The 17,181-nt window shown below is 44.6% G+C and overlaps 1 protein-coding gene and 1 long non-coding RNA gene across 21 annotated transcripts in view; one reads left to right on the top strand and one right to left on the bottom strand.

Moving 5' to 3' along the window:
• The window catches only part of SPATS2L (spermatogenesis associated serine rich 2 like), a 166,451-nt gene that overhangs the window by 83,742 nt on the left and 65,528 nt on the right, over positions 1–17,181 (bottom strand). For 16 of the 20 annotated variants that reach the window (XM_014832461.3, XM_014832466.3, XM_044768494.2 and 13 more), the window contains one exon: positions 3,012–3,072. In XM_014832461.3, coding sequence (XP_014687947.1) covers positions 3,012–3,050 — 39 coding nt within the window. In that variant the 5' untranslated portion in view covers positions 3,051–3,072. Of the gene's footprint in view, positions 1–3,011; positions 3,073–11,430; positions 11,620–14,731; positions 14,875–14,981; positions 15,066–17,181 lie in introns of those variants that run through there. The other 4 variants (XM_070508321.1, XM_070508330.1, XM_070508320.1 and 1 more) reach the window with 4 other exon arrangements.
• Positions 13,629–17,118, top strand: LOC123285158 (uncharacterized). Its single transcript, XR_011502971.1, has 3 exons — positions 13,629–13,953; positions 15,923–16,071; positions 16,165–17,118. It is a non-coding gene; the product is annotated as an uncharacterized lncRNA (long non-coding RNA).

Raw genomic sequence — 17,181 nt, 5'->3', positions numbered from 1 at the left:
CTCAATGGTCTATAAGTAAAAACAGTGTTGTCTTAAAATAACATATGGAACATATTATAGAATAAAATAGGTAATACATTTGCATCAATTTTTAAGACAACATATAAGACTCCAAAGGAATTGTAGGTCGGTGGAATTTGGTTTTGACCATGTCCCCAGAGACGTGGGGCATCAAGTTGGTTCTTCCGTGCCCGGGGGCATTCTGGTGGAAAACTTAGGGAAGCAGAAATGCAGTAGCAAGAGCACAGGTTGTAGGACCAGACACAGCTGAGTCTGAATCCCCGCTCCTCCACGTTTCCTGAGAGTCTGACTTCGACCAAGTCACTTGACCTCAAGCCTCCGTGTCCTCATCAAACAGGAAAGTTACTTAATATGAAGATTTATAAAATATGTAGCACAGTAGCTGACAGAAGCAGGGTGAGCTTTTAAGAAAATACCACACCAAGTCATGCTCCTGCTTCAACCTTTCAACAGCTTACTCCTGCCCTTTGAAGAAGTCCTACAGGGCTCCCATCTCAGCTTCTAAACCTTTCAGGTGACAAACAGAAATGGCAAACAATAGGATATATTAGAGAAGCCATTTGGTGTAAACCTAATTCAGCCTGACTTTGTTTTTTCCAAAGGGCCTGACGTGGCCATTGAGCATGCATTGTATATCTGCTTCAAACATTTACTATGGCAAGAACAAAGGCCCTTAAGATAAAGGTGCAACTTCCCCCCACATTGGCATTTCCTTAAAGATAAGCATCTTTTCTAGGCTAGGAACTGATTGCTGCACTCACCTTTGACCACCCAGCTCACCTGTGACCGCCCAGCACGAGACAACAGACCTGCCACCCTGCTGTGTCCACCAAGACAGCAGACCTACCTGCTGTGTCCATCAATTGCTGTGCCAACAGAGCAGTCCTGTGACTATTGTAAAAGGGACATTTCAATCATATGTGAAACATACTCTTCGGGAGTATATAACCACTCTGTACACCCCACTTCTTTGGTGCCCTTCCTTCCTTCAGGCCCTGGGCCATGGTTCTCACATTTTAGCTGAGAATAAACTCACCCAAATTTTCATCTATAGATTGGTTATGGATTATTTTCATTGACACAGGGCACAGACCCCCTTTGGCAGCCTGGTGAGGCCTATGGGGTCCTTCTCAGAATAATATTTTAAAATTATTTATTATTTAAATAATATTTGAAAATATGAAATAAAACACATAATTACAAAGGAAACCACTTATATTGAAATAAAGTTAAAATATTAATGAAAAAACAAATTTGCGCCACAGTAATATATGTGCTTCTCTACCAGCATCAAATAATGCAGTATAGCGGCAGGTTCTAGAACCACAGTAATTTTAAGTAGCGATGAATGAACCATACTCAGGCTATCTGTAACAAACATAACAGGATATGAAGATATCGTGATTTCTAGTTGTGACAGTCACAGGGACTCCTGCTACACTGGGTTGTCTTTTCCTTTCCTTACATTCATGATTGAAGGAAATGCTAAGTTTCATTTAGAAGTTAGTGAAGATGAAAATGTTTTTTCCCATCCAAGTTTGTGGAACCCTAGATTCTACCCATGGATCCCTTGGAGGTCCAGGAACACAGGTGAAGAGCCGTGCTCTCTGACCTCATCTCCCATGGCCATCCCTCGTGCCCACCATGCTCTGGCCACACCGACCACCATACCAACCACCTGTTCTTCAAACACCTTCAACCTAGTCACCTTGGGCATCTGTTTTTGCTTTTCTATCTGGAATGCTCTGCCCTCAGATCTTTGCAAGGTGTTTCTTTCCCATTGTCTTTATCTCAGCTCTAATATCACCTCCTCCAAGAGGGCTGCCCCTATCCACAGTAGCCACCGCTCCCTGCTACCCTGCTGTTATTTCCCCATGGTAGTTATCACTGTCTGAAATGACTCTGTTCATTTACGTTCTTGGATTCACTCTCCATTTCCCTGCCCTGAAAAGCAGGTCTCATGGGATCAGGAACCCCAACTACACGTTCAGTGCTGTATCCCCACTACGGAGAACAGTGTTTGGCACAAGGTAGGGGTCCAATACATCTTTGCTAGATGAAAGAAAAACAGTAAGGACTCCACAAATGTTACTTCACTGTGTATTTTAGTTACGGTGGGGATACAAAGAGATGAGAGATGAAGGGCTGCCCTCAGTAGCTGCCGTACAGTGGAGGCAGGAGGTGGCCCTGAGGAGGTGGGGAGAGTGGCAGGCTGGGCTCTCCCACTCCACTGAACCAGCAGGGACAGCTCTCCCCTAGGGCGTCGGCTCACTGGGCGCAGATGAAGGGGTTGGACAAATACCTCCATGGTCTCGCGTGATCTATGGTTTATGATCTTTAAGAGCTAACAGTGCAGGCAGCATACATGGAGTGAGGGACCGACCCCAAGTGGAGGAACCTTGCCAGAGAAGGACAAGACGTGGAAAGGCTCTGAAGTGTAATCAGCCTCCAGCAAATGAGGAGGGGGATTTGCAGTCATGCACTCTCCATGTTGAAAGAGACCTTGAAGGCTACTCAGCACGACCCCTCGGTGAGGCTTTGGCTATCTCTGTATGAGGCCATTTCTGGAGACACAGCACAGTACCCTAACTCTCAGATGAAACCCAGCACGGAGGTAAGGAGTACAAACTGTGCGATGGCACTCCTGGGTTCGAATCTCAGCTCCGTTGCTTACTAGCTCTGAATTTAGGCAAATTACTTAACTTCCCTGTGTCTCCATTCCCTCCTCTGTAAAACGAGAATAATAATAGTATTAATTTCATGGGGTTATGGTCAAGAGTAAATGAGAAAGTGAATGTAATATGCTTAACACACACTCAGTGGATGCTACTTATGATTCTTTCTATGAAATGATTTTCTAGGGTGTCAAACTTACTATGGGTCCCTCAAAACCACTTCTCCTTTCTTCCACTGTAATCGAGTTTTTACTAGCCAGAGACTACATTATCCAGTTTGGAGTTTTTGCAAGCCAACATATAGCTTTATCTTACCTTTTCCTTGACATTTACATGAGGATTGAGTTCAGCCATCTTGCTTCTAGTGGAATAGGCCCTATAAAGAAGGGAAAAACAGATTAAAGTTTTAAAATTGATTTCTCAATGTCTTATTTTTATGCTCTCTTCCAACACAGTAAACAACTTCATTCAGCCATAATCATAAATACCATTTTAAAATGTAAAAATACTTTCAAGCTAAGCACTTGTCTTAGGTATGTTCAAAAAGCATGTTATGATAACTCTAGAAGACAATGTAAAATCTTTTATGCATACTATATTGACATGAAAAATGGCAAAGACAGAATGCATATGCACCAAATGGTGTTTCTTCTCTCTATGTAAAAGAAAGGTGGTCCAAAACAGTGAGTGGAGGCAAAGTGTACCTACTTTAACTAAGCCTTGTCCACACAATCCTTACTGTCCCACAGCTTTCACCAGCCTCTACTTAACATAACAAACGTTTGCTGAGTATTTCCTGCATGGATGTAACCGCACCAGGCACTCCAGGAAGAGGAGAAATAGTTCCAGATTTAAACATCAGAAACACTATATATAACGGTTTTCACACTTGCGTTCTCACTCACCAACATATCATGAACATCCTTCTGGATCTATACCTATACACTTTCGCCGTATTTTTACTGGCCATGAATTCATCATCTCCAGTTTCAAATGGACCCTTAAAGCTGCCCGTAAGCCTTCTCTGTTTCCCTAAATTCTTTAGGTCTTCTGGCTTTAATGTCCAATCTTCCTCGTGAGGTGGCCCATTCTGAAATCTGTATTCTTAACACCAAGCTGTGGTGTTTTCTTTCTTCTCATCTGGTTTCAATCTTTCACCATTATTATGGAAGATAGATCTTAAGTCTTTAACAGTTTAAATCTCGTTTTGAAATAGAGCATAAATGACAAAAATGGGTGAACAGATTGAAATAGCATCTAGATTGGCCAAGATATCAATCTATGATGTATTTGCATGTTTAACACTTTTTGTCAATCAAGAACCACTGAAACTCTTTCTTACATTCTTTTTGACTTTTGCTACAAAGAGTGTATCTAGAGTTGATGCATTTTAACGATAACTTCCAACACTTCTCTGATTTCTCCCCATGATTTTCTTTTAAACCTAGGTCATAAATTCAGATCCGTTACCTTTCGCTGATTTTAGGATGAAAGCATGGCAATGTGTAATCTTAACTCTATTAACACTCAAACAAGAATCCACATAAATACTACACATTATCAAATATTAGAAACAGTAAGAGTTTATTTTTATAAGTTTCCAAATGATACAGCCACTGACCCAAGCATTTCGGCACATTAGCAGGAGAGATTCTGCATACTGGATCCCCACTAATGATATGGATCAAGGCTGCCCCAGGTAGAGAAATCCAAGGTGTCCTGGCCTACGTGCCGATCTATATGACCCAATGGATTTTATGGCATGGATTAGGGCTGCCCCAGGGAGAGAAGCCCAGGGCATCCTGGCCTACATGCCAATCTATGTGACCAGATTCACATCTAAAGTTACACAACCACACAGTAACCAGACCCCATCTGCACTGAAACCATTCAATGACTTTTTACATCATCTTTTCTTTGTCCAGTAAAAATAAGTCATGTGCCCATGCCTTATAAATTTAGCCCTAACCCTCAACACATTGCAGCCCTTCACTGCCCATGGGTCCTGTCCCCATGCCTGCAGGTCTTACTAACCATGGGTCCTGTCCCCATGCTATTCCATACTATTCTCTGAATAAAAGAGCACTACTGCCAGACCTTGAGAGTCCAAGAAATCTTTCTTTCGACTCCTCGAGCCCGCATCACTAAGACAGCTCCTCTCCATGTGCTCTGCAAAGAGTGCCCCTCCCACTGAAGACATCTCCCATTTAAATAACTCTTCCAAATGGTAAATTCCATATCCTCTGACCTGGCAGATGGGAGAAAGTAAATAATACTACCTGGCAAATAATACCTGAATCTCATTCTCATTTATTCCTACTTTTGAGAGTTAGTAGGAAAAGACAACAGGATTATTTCCTGATTACATATCTGTAACAGTGAATAGAGATGCTTTGTGAGATAGAAGGACACATAATCAGGCATTTCTGTTTAAAGCCACAGATGAAGAGTGAAACCTTTGATCAGTCATCACAATGCCTGTAAGATGGTCTCAAAACATATTTGAAGACATCTGGATGGTTGATCTTCTTATTCAAATGGAAGTTTCGGCATTATATGAAGATACACTGTCTGTACATGGATTTTTCTGTGTGTGATAGTATACGTATGCGTGTGTGAGAGAGAACAAGGATGTGGGGGAGGGACATACAGGTTCCACCTACGGAACTAAGAAGGACAGAAGGAACCAGGTAGATTTGGTGCTCTTTGTTAGGACAGATCTTTGAGCCACAATTCCTCCCATTAGACTAGAATGGCTAAATCTTCTGGACACATCTAATCTTTCCATTATAGATGAGTGGAATCTGATAGGAAAAGTTTGTTTGTTTTTGTTTTGCTTTGATGTCTAGGATTTGGGGTGCAGCATTTCTGAAGCTGGAGTATTACAATCCACAGAGGAATCAGGGAGCAATCCCGCTGAGCAGAGAAGACTTCTAAGATCTGAAGAAGCGGCAGCCCTGCATGGTGAGCTATCATCATAGGACAAAATTCATGGAGATTCCTTTTCTCTTTGACCTCAGAGTCTAATCAAAGAACACTCTTCTTCGGTAGTGATGCCAGTAAGATTGATTACAACATTATTTTTTTGTGGAAGGAAAATGCTGGCTATGAAGGCAGAATGGGGCTATTACAGGTTTCTCAGGTGGGAAGATAAGATAGAAATAATTGTAGAGAGCTGCTCTTTGCCCGCTTTACTCTCTTATATTCTGTGTTTCCTATGTGGAGGGCTGTCTCTACAGGTTCTGCCTTCCAGGCAGGTTCCAATGCCCTCTCCACATCCAAGCTTTCTGCTGGCTGGTGGATAACAGAAAGATTGGGAAATCGGCTCCAGCTCCAGTTATGGAAACTAGAAGAAGGATTTGAACCTGGACAGAAAGTAAATTTGGTTTGCCTTAAAGAAGTAAGAGTTGAAGTGGCTAGATGGTCAAACTGGGTTCTCCTGATAAGGACGACGCTAGGGAACTGTGGAACAGGAGAGGGTGTTCCTCAGTGCGCCCGCAGGTCCTCGCTGAGTGCCTGCACCCAGTCTGGCACTATTCCCTCCAGAATACTCTGAAGCACATCGCACCATCATGGTGTCACGTGGTCGTTCCCTTTCCTGAGCTGACTCCCTCTCCCCTGTGAAAATGAAACTGTGCTGTGCTCCTATTCTTTTGGGATTTTTCTGCTATGAACTATATCCAGACAGTCAGATCAACTTAATCTGAATCTTCACTGTTTAACTTAGATAGCTAAGAAACTTTTCCTCCAGGAGACATATTGTCACCTCCTCCCAAATGACAGGCCCAGAGTTCAGCAGCGTGAAACCCCAGCCCTCACTGCTGCAGCCATCTGGGTTAACCTGAGAACCTCTAATGCTGTGACTGAGTGACGGGTGTTTGGAGACCACAGACCTCCTATTTCCCTCACATCACACTTGGTCACCACACCTGGTGGTGTATCACTGCTGGACACAGCTGCTGCCCATCCTAACACGGCCTGATCACCAGGGCTTTAGATCCACAAAGTACAGGGATCTCTGACTTCTTGGGAAAGACTTGGTTTCTAATTCCCATTATCACTTAAAACTGTTCTTGGAATTGATCAATTACTGAGGCCCACCTATTCAAATTCACGGATGGGTGTTCCATGCATATGGAATAACCAATAGAAAATTAAGATAACCAGAAATACAAGTCCTGAGGTTGACGCAACATTTCTTTTTTTTTTCACATTTGTCTTTATTTATTTACTTATTGGTGAGGAATACTGGCCCTGAGCCAACATCCGTGCCAATCCTCCTCTACGCTGCATATGGGACACCACCACAGCACAGCTTGATGAGCAGTGTATAGGTCTGCACCTGGGATCCAAACCCTCATACTCCGGACTGCCAAAGCAGAGCGCGTGAACCCAACCTCCACGCCACTGGGCCGGTGCCTGACACAACATTTCAATAGCTTAGGTAGTGTTTGAAATTTTTTTCCTTAAAATTGTACTTTAGCTTTCAGTAATAACATTACAAACATACATAGATATCACCTAAGTTTTATATATATCCTAGAGAAAAATAAAGATCAAGAAAATTGTTGACTCAAATTTTACTTATGAAATAACAGATTAATCTCTCACTTCATTCTAGATATATATATTCCATAGTCAAAAAGTTATTAGCAAAAGATATCAATCCCAAAGAAAAGAATTTCATCATTTATCACCAATACATCATCTATATACTTCTCCAGTGTAAAATTAATAAACCACAAATATGGTTCCCGGCAATCACTTCATGTGCAAAGTTATATCAAACTGAACTATTCATTATGCAAAGATCTTACTTAATATGCATTAATGCCAGTCAGAAGATCTATTAGTTTATAACAAAGATAAATATCCTTTATGAAAAATAAAACTGAATAGTACAATCTGGCAAATATGTTTGCTTCAGCATTTCTAATACAATTCAGTGAAGTTTAATATATATGACAATCTGATCAACTACCAAACTGAGTTTAAAAAATATATATATTTCCTGTGCAATCATATAAAACGTAAAAAGTTAACACAATGTAATGAAACGCCAAAGGACCTTCTGGCTTCCCCATCTCCGTTTTCCCTTGTTTTATTGTGTAAGCAGTAATAAAGTTTCACTTTCGTTTCTCTGAAACCCATTACTGCTCTTAGATTCACTTTCCCGTTCTCAGATATTGTATCACTTTTCTTGAATTGGATTTAGGGAACCAGAGGAAATATATAAGAAAAATTTTAAAGTACTGATTTTAACAAATTTTTCAAGGTCATTTATGCAAAGTTCTCCTATGATTTATTAAAAAACATAAAAATCATACTGCATAACTGGGAGTATAATAAGAGTATTTCATAAATGACAATAAAGTAGCTGAAGGGGATAAATAAGTGCAAAGCGTCCTGAGAAGAAGGTGCAGCGAGGGAAAATGAGCGAGTTGTATAGGCTGGGGATCAACCTGCCTATCCGGCTGATCATCAGAATCAACTGCGAAGCTTTTAGAAGCAGAGATTTCTGGGCCCCAACGCCAGTTGGTACGGGGGAGTTGAGGCCTGAAAAAAACAACTCCCCAGGTCATTTTTCACGCAAAGCCAAATCTGAATTGGAATGTGCTGGGCGTGTAAAATATTCCTTGAATTTCAAAGACTTAGTATGAAAAAGGAAAGTAAACTTTCAATATTTTTTATATCAATTATGTGTTGAAAGCATAATATTTGACACATCGGGTTAAATAAAATATAACATTAAAATTAATTCCACCCATTTCTTGGGCTGGAGACATGAACAGACATTTCTCCAAAGAAGATATACTGATGGCCAATAGGCACATGAAAAGATGCTCATCATTGCTGATCATCAGGGAAATGCAAATCAAAACTACACTAAGATATCACCTTACACCCGTCAGAATGACAAAAATATCTAAAACTAATAGCAACAAATGTTGGAGAGGTTTCGGAGAAAAAGGAACCCTCATACACTGCTGGTGGGAATGCAAACTGGTGCAGCCACTATGGAAAACAGTATGGAGATTCCTCAAAAAACTAAAAATAGAACTACCATACGATCCAGCCATCCCACTACTGGGTATTTATCCAAAGAGCTTGAAGTCAGCAATCCCAAAAGTCCTGTGCACCCCAATGTTTATTGCCACCCTGTTTACAATAGCCAAGACGTGGAAGCAACCTAAGTGCCCAGCAACAGACGAATGGATAAAGAAGATGTGGTACATATATACAATGGAATACTACTCAGCTGCAAAACAGAACAAAATCATTCCATTTGCAATAACATGGATGGACCTTGAGAGAATTATGTTAAGTGAAATAAGCCAGCGAGAGAAAGATAATCTGTGTATGACTCCACTCATATGAGGAATTTAAAATTATGGACTAAGAACAGTTTAGTGGATACCAGGGGAAAGGTGGGGTGGGGGGTGGGCACAAAGGGTGAAGTGGTGCACCTACAACATGACTGACAAACATTAATGTACAACTGAAATTTCACAAGATTGTAACCTATCAATAACTCAATAAAAAAAAAAGAATGCAAAAAAAAAAACTAATTCCACCCATTTCTTTTTACTTTTTAATCTGACTAGTAAAAAATTTAAAATTGCCCATGTGGCTTAGACGATACTTGAGTTGGAAAGCGCTGTCCTAGAGCAGTGGTTCTTACAGCACGAGTCCTGGGTGAGCAGCATCTGCTTTCCCGGGAGCTTGTTAGAAATGCACCCTCGCTGCCCTCCCCAGACAGGCTGGACCAGGAGCTCTGTGGGTGGAGCCAGCAATCAGTGTTTTACTACCTTCCCAGGCATTCAGATGCACACAGACTAAACTCTGAGAGCCACGACGCCAGAGTCTCCATCCTGGGAATATCAAGAAAGGGCCTCTTCCTCGGTCCCAGTCACTACACACAACAAGTAGATTCTCATAGAAGCCTAGATAGAAAAATGGGGGACCAGTTTCCTACACATCACATTGCTCAGGAATGGTCTTTTCACCAACATATTATTATGAATAATTAGCACTCTCAGGGGGCACTTAGAATGTGCCAGGTACTCTGCTAAGTGCTTGGCACACACGTTTTCATTTGAGCCTCACCGTAAAGTGGCAATGATGAGTATTCCCATCTTGCAGATGTGAAAGCTGAGGCACAGATGCAGTAAGTAGCAGGGCCAGGACTCAAACCCCGGCAGTCTGACTCTGGAGCCCACAGCCATGGCTTACAGCACCTCAAAACTGCCTTCAACAGTCATGGGCTCACCTTCCATGAACTCCAGTAAGAACCCAGGCAGGCAGTGACACAGGCCTGTACACATGCAGGGCACATGACTGCAGAGCAAAACCACTACACGGGCAGGAGTGAGCGGGGATGCGCCAGTTAGAAAGAGCAGGCTGTGTTCCTGTGGCTTCCTACCTCAGTGCAGAGGAGCAAAGCTGCCTGTAGCAGGCCCTCGGCCAGCAGGCGGTTTCCTTGGCTCCGTGAGGCTGCCCAGGGGCTCCCTGGCACTCCAGGGCCTACTGCTGAACTGCTGCTTCTTTGGGAATCTGACTCGGGTGCAGTTTGCCCAGAGTGTGACCTCGTGGCTCCTGAGACTTCTCCTGTCTGCCCCAGGGAGGAGGCACCAGGGTGGGTGCTGCGGGTGGGCAGTCAGCACGCGATGCAATGCGAGGAAGCAGTGCAGCCTCTCAGTCTAAACGGAGCACCCGCGGCTTCCCGGACCCACGCCTCACCTGCGGGCACTTCTTGCGGGACACCTGCATTCTCACTCAGCTGAGGTATGCTACTACCTCCGGAAGAAGGTGCAAAAAACAGATACATTTATTTCATTCTCTACTGCCACCAGCTGGCCCTTAGCAGAAGAGTGATGCCCTGAGAGAAGGGGAAAGAGAACAGGCAACTCTTGATAGGGAAGCAGGAGAGACTGCGCATCTGTCTACAAGGGGCACCACTAACCCTGAGGGAACATCTGGGTAAAGACTCTAGATTGTCACCGTACAGCTTGAGGGCCTCAGGTCTCCAGCTGTAGAATAAGAGGTTGAAGTTGTAGGGGAGGAAAAATAATCTTCCCTCTACCCTTCTGAAGTCTTAGGTGAAGGCCTGTAATAAAAGACAGGTTAAAAGAGAAAACCAAACGGAAGTTTATTAACACACACACCTCAGGTCCACATGGGGGAGGCCCAGCGAACAGTGAGAGACTCCCGAGGCGGCTTAGCATTCAGGACTAAATACCATCTTAATAGGGAAAGGAGAGAGGATGCAGGCCCTTAGAGGAGAGTGAATACCTTTTAGGAAAGATGAACAAGCCCTGAGAAGAAAAGACAGGAATGACAGTTTGTGACAAAGCGTGCCTGGCTGTGTGTCAACAGGGAGTCTCCCATCCTGTGACCAGTCAGCAGTCTTCCCTGTTGATGAGACTCCCGGGGAGGGAGCGATGACGAGGGAGCTGCTTTTGGAAGCTCTGCCTTTAGGCAGCAGAGGGGAGTTGAGAGCAGGATCTCCCTGTGTCTGCTGTTCTCAGGCACCCGCGCTCACAGTGATCAATGTGCCATGTGTCGGGTAGCATGTTCTGAACTCCTGCAGTCTCATTTTGAAATGGCACAGTCTCCACCCTTCAGAGTTTGTGACTCCATGTCCTTTGCAGCTCTCAGGTATCACAAGACTCAAAGAACCCTGGGAGGGACAGGAGCACCTGGCAGCCAAGGTAGCAGAAAGCTGAAAACTCACCTTAAAAAAAATAAAAGGCATTGGTGCTGTCTCTGATGTACTAGGCTACTTCTCTGTAAAGATCACCTTCGAGCTGGTCAAGGACTAACTGTCCGGTCCCCTAGGCCCAGTCAGGGGTACGTGTGTGCCAGCTGAAGAGCGAAACAGTGCTGCTTGTAAAACGGAGACAGTCTCAATTTCACTTCATGTGGGCTTTCTGTTGCTTCACTTTCCCATTGCCTAATCTTCTCTCTCTTCTGTTTTGTGCCCTCCTCCTTGTCCCTTGTTAAAAACAAGACGATAGGCCCAAAATGAAGTCACATATGCTAAGCCCCACACCACCAAACCAAGACTTAATTACAGTCTTGGCTCTCCTGGAAATGGGATCTTCAACAGCCAGTCACGATCCCCGGCTCAGCTCTAGCCCAGTCGTCTGCCTGCCAGACCCCTGCCATCCCCTAGAGGAAAGTAAGCTTGCAATAACCAACCCGCTTGTTTGCCAGTACAACTTCCTTGTTCCCGCTGCCTTCTGCCTGTAAAGTCTTTCATTTGTACAGCTCCTCGGAGCTCCTTTCTATCCGCTAGATTGGATGCTGCCTGATTCCAACTGATTTTTCCTCAAACTCTGGAAATTTTTAATATGCCTCAGTTTATCTTTTTTCCATCCTCGATCCTTTACAGCTCCTTATCTGGTCTTGCAGTTCCTGAGGTCTCTTACACTCCCTGTGCTTTGGCTCCTTCTTCTGTGGATTAATTGCCACAGTTTAATCTAAGTTCTTGTGAGGTGCCAGGCTACTCAGAGGAAAGTTGCTTTAATTATTAGGAACGCGGACTCATAAACCATGAAACAGAGAATGGTGACCGAAATAGGAATTTCATCGGAAGACACTTACCTAGGCTTTTTTGTTTAATTTGGAAGGAAAAAAAATCTCAAGGCTGCAATTTTTATTCAGACACACTTCAATGTGCTAAATCCACTGTTAGAACAAATTCACTGAAAACCATTTTAAGGGCAAATGTCAGAAAAAAGTTTCACATTTAAAAGCCTTGGATCTGCCTCTTTTGAAAAGCAAGGTTAGCCTTTGGTTTAGAAATGTCGCCGCCTACCAAGTTCTTTGTGGGGGGAAGAAAGAAAATGGAATGTTTTATTTAAACAGGTCATTAGCAGTCAATGCTGATTTGAAAAGACTGCTTCCAGCGGCAGATAAAGGTTGCCGATCGCTCAGAACATCGCTGGAGCACGGCGAGGGCGCGAGGTGCTGAGGCCAGTTTGGGACCTGTGTGGGAGAGCGTCTTCACTGAAGGGCCCGAGTGCTCCTGGAGGAAGCAGAGTGATCCGGATTGTGCGCCCCTGTGTACGCTGCACACACACAGACAGCAGAGAAGAGCACAATGCACACTTTCGGGCAGGCCCCGCTTTGAATTTTCCATTTTAGTACCAGCAAATGCGTATGAATGAAGATTAACCATTTTTGCATAAAGTGCCAAACCACCTCCCCACGGCAGCAGAATGCAAATGGGAGCAAAAGAGTGAAGGACGCCTAGACCAAACACAGCGGATCTCCAACACTGCGAGCGCAGCGGGAGGGAGCACGGCAGGCTCCATTAGCATTCATCTACGGCCCGATTTTCCTATTTAATTTGAAATTATTTCATTTCATAGGTCTCTGACGGCTTGAGAATATAAATAAATGCCTTTTTCTAAAGGTGACCCAACGCTGGCTCCTGGAAGGCTCTGCTTCTGCTCGCTGGGCTTTCAAGCAAACACGTGTTTCCATAGCGATGTGGGTGACCCAGGCCTGGCGCAAGTACCCACTTGTATCAGCAATTCAATTATGCTCTGTTCTTTTAAGATACGATGATGTCAGCTCAAGTCTTTAAAAAAGGCCCATCCTCAGAGATGCCTCGGGAAAGGCGAGGTGGCCCATGTTGGGAGGTTCAGAAGCATGAATTTGGCCCTCTCCAGGCAGGCTGATAGGCTCTCCCTGCAGATCACACTGGCTTGTCCCCATCCCCTGACTGCTGGCTGAGCAAATCCCAAATCCCAGAGGGGTTCAGACGAAAGACCAAGCACAGTTCTTCACAGCCCTGAGCGCCAAGCACCTTCCCACCAACAGCCAAATGTTGCAAGCGAAATCATGTGCTTCCCCCTTCCTTCTTTTCCCCCAGCTCTTCAACTAGCCTCGGGCACTCCTGCAGAAAGGGCACTGTTTCTTCTTATTATCTGACAAACTTTTGTTAAACGCCTACAGTGTGCCACCAGGCTCTGTAGGGAAGGCTGGCAATAGTTACAAAATACACACAGTGAACTCTCACTGTATACCCAGCACTGCCCTAAGCATTTTCCAGGAATTAACTCATTTCATTCTCATTATAGCCCTACGGAGCAGCCTCATTCTACACAAAAAGAAACGGAAGCATTGAGAGGTAAGCTCTTACTCAAGTCACACTGCTGGTTAAGTGGCTGAGCTGAGATCTGAACTTGGACCTCCCGGTTCCAGAGCTCTTGCCCCCAGAGAAGCTTATACAGCTGGATAGAGACAGGTATGTACACAAAAACGCAGAAAAGAGCCACACAAGGAGGGGAGGGGAATCTGAGTATGGACTCAGGAAATCAGAGTTGGAATGGACGCAGCTCAAGCTTCTGAGCAGAGCAAGCCTGGGGCTGTGACCTGCCCAGCTGCCAAGTCTCGCGCCCAGAGGGGCACAGCGGGGGGCTTAAGGCAGGCTCGCTGTCAGAGGGGGTGGGGTGTGGGTAGGGGTGGGGGTTGTATGCTTTTAAAAAACCTTTTATAGCATCGTTTTAAGGAAAACGTTGCATATTCATCTCCAAAGAAAATATGCATTGTGGCTCCATAATATAACGCTGGACTGGCCAAGAGAAAGCCTATCTAAACCTGGCACCTGAAGCTATCCGTCACAGCCAGCTCTGGGGAAGCGGGTCATTTGACGTGGAATCAACACCTGCGAAAGGAGGCCAAACTCCTTCAGAGCATATTCTAGTTTCACAAACCTCTGTTCCAAGAGACTCACACTATTCCTAGTTCATGGAGTCAGAACTCTCCTGGCAAATATTTAATGATTTTCTCAAAGTGGCAGAGAAAGTCAGGCTCTTCCTGCTTCCTTGAAATGGCCCTGGCACTGGCTGAATGAAAAGGGGACCAGCTGTATACTGCCTTCCAGGCTGAGAGAAACCCTAGGGACGAGGCAGGGCCTCCACACCCAGCAGGAGAGAACCCACAGGCAGCCGGCCCCCTCCGCCTCTTCCCCCACCCATTACGGCTCCTCCTAAGGCTTTCCAACAAAATCGGCCTCCACTCACTTGGGAAGGTTTCCTGGGGCTCCGCATCAGGGCTCCGGGCACCCGACCTGCTGGCTTTCTCACCGGGCAGGTAAGTCCTGTTCCCCAGCTGGCCCCCGTTATCAACTAGCTTTCACTATGACCAGTAAGTCAGTTCAGAAGTGACGCAGATGGAGGCAGAAACCCTGGGTAGGTGGCAGGATCCTGGGTGTGGCTGGGTAACGCGCCGCAGGCCTGTGGCTTCGGCCGCCTGAGGCTTGGAGGGACTCACCTTCAGAGAAACTACTTGCTCCCTTTCTGGAGACCTGCCCAGGGCTTTGGCCTTCAGGCTCCTGTGAGGGAATGTCCAGTCCTTTATCCTTCTTATCTCGAGGAAAGCACAGCTGTAGGACTGAACTTGCAAACTTTATATGGACTGCCGCAGACACTAAGGGGCAGTACAGGCTGGGACTGAGGTCATGATTCCAAAGGCCAGTCCCTGAGCGTGGTCATCGGGGAAGGGCTTCTGATCTTCCGGTGACACGAGCACGGGTAGATCAATGAATTCGCAAACATTCCCCACCCTGCCCTGCGCCCTGGGCTCGATTTCTCCCTCCCCCTTCTGAAACCTGTTCCTGGTTCTAGATGGAACATCTCAGCTAATTTAGTGCTACGTGAATAATGTACTACCATAGCCAGCGGTATATACATTTTGTCAGGGGTTAAGTTCTCAACCAAAGGAATGACGTTCTCACATGAACGCTCAGTCTTTGCCAGTGGAAAGCTGGTGTGAGGGGTATGGGGTTGGGTATAACCACAGGGGGCTGGAGTGGACAGGCTTTCTTATCTGTCAGGCCTGTTCTACCGACAGGCAAGCCCTATATATGTTACCTCTGTTTGCTGGTTTGATTTTTGTTTCAAAACTAAGTTCAACGTGTTCTTCAAAAGGCACTGTTTCTGTTTAGGGCCAGGTCTCTCTTGGTCCCCACCATCAGAGCCCATTGCACTAACCACCCACAGCAAAGTCAGCCAGGAGGCCCCCGTGGCGGCCCTGGGGCTGAGGCATTGACCAAGGTGCCTCTGTCACCAACCACAGTGTCTTGGGCCTTTAAGTGATCACAAAGAGGAAATACTGCCTATCTTCCGGAATTCAGATTTTTCCTTATCTTCTTATGATAGAAAACAAGTAATTACAGTTTACCAAGTTTCAATCCCCACTCCGCCTCTTCCCAGTTTCAGGAGTTGAGCGAGTTACTTGACCTCTCCATGCCTCCAATCCTCACCAGTGGAAGAAGGATAATAATAGTAACTCCCTCACGGGGTGCAACTGGGATGAAGTGAGTTCATATTTGCAAAGCGATTAAAACAGCACTCGGCACACAGTAAGTGCTATAAAATAAATATAAATAGATGAGTCACCGCTCTAGATTCCTCCATAGCCCACATGTTGCTTTCCCATTGTCCTCATTTTGCAGGTGAGAAACTGTGCTGTAAGAGGTTATAACCCTGCACCTGGCCAGGGATGGAGCTGGACCTTGAAACCCAACCTTCTGACCACAAACTGCCCTCATATGGCCACACCCTTCCCTCCCCACTGCCACTGCCACCTGATGGGAGGACCAGGGCAACTCTGGAGAGCACGGAGGGCAGCCACGGCTAAGGCCGGATGCGGCACTGTTAGGAGGGGTGTAAACTCTCTGCCCTCTGTCTGTCCACAGGCTCAGCTGTTTTCCGTGTTCTTAAAACTTCAGCACAAACAAAAGTAAATCCCAAACTATAACACCTCTTCCCCATAGAACGGCTCAGAAACCAAGCCAGGCCACAGTTTCCTGCCTTGTGGCTGCCAGATGTAGTCAGTGTTCTAGTGACCAAATTCACAGCTAAGGTATTGTCCTTAGAGGACAATAAAGAGTTATAACTCAGGAAGAGCAAAGTTCAAGTAAGTCCTGGAGCTAATTAGAGAACAACCTAAAAAATAATAAATCTCCTTTCACACATTCTGATTTCAGGTAATTGTATCAAGATGGATAAAACAGGGAATTAATATGATTTTAATACCCCTGAGTTTATTCTAATGCAATCACAGATAATAAAAACTCATTTTGACAATTTTATGATATGCTCAAAATACTAGAGGTCATATTTATTATTTTAGCTAATTTGCTTCCCATTTCTAACTGTAATAAAAAATAGAAATTTGTCACCTGAAATAAGCTGTGATAGGAAAATTAATAAATACTCTTAAAGTACTTTAAATATACAAGTCAGTAATAGATTTACTGAATTACAAAAAGAACTCCTTCCCTTTAAAAAGCCTGTCTCTGATAAATTCCGTTTCTCCTTTCTCTTTTCCAAAGTACCTAGTAGAAGGCCTTTGACATGTGGAAAAAGAATAAAGGTCTTCGCATTTCATTTTTCCTTTCTTGGTTGCAATGAGTCTTTAAGTATTTATTCCCAGTTTTCAACATCTAGCACCGGGTCTTCGCTTTAAA

Source organism: Equus asinus, chromosome 4 (genome assembly GCF_041296235.1).
Source record: "Equus asinus isolate D_3611 breed Donkey chromosome 4, EquAss-T2T_v2, whole genome shotgun sequence".
NCBI lineage: Eukaryota > Metazoa > Chordata > Mammalia > Perissodactyla > Equidae > Equus > Equus asinus.
Note: the sequence above shows the minus strand (reverse complement) of the source record. Positions and strands in the feature narration are given on the sequence as shown.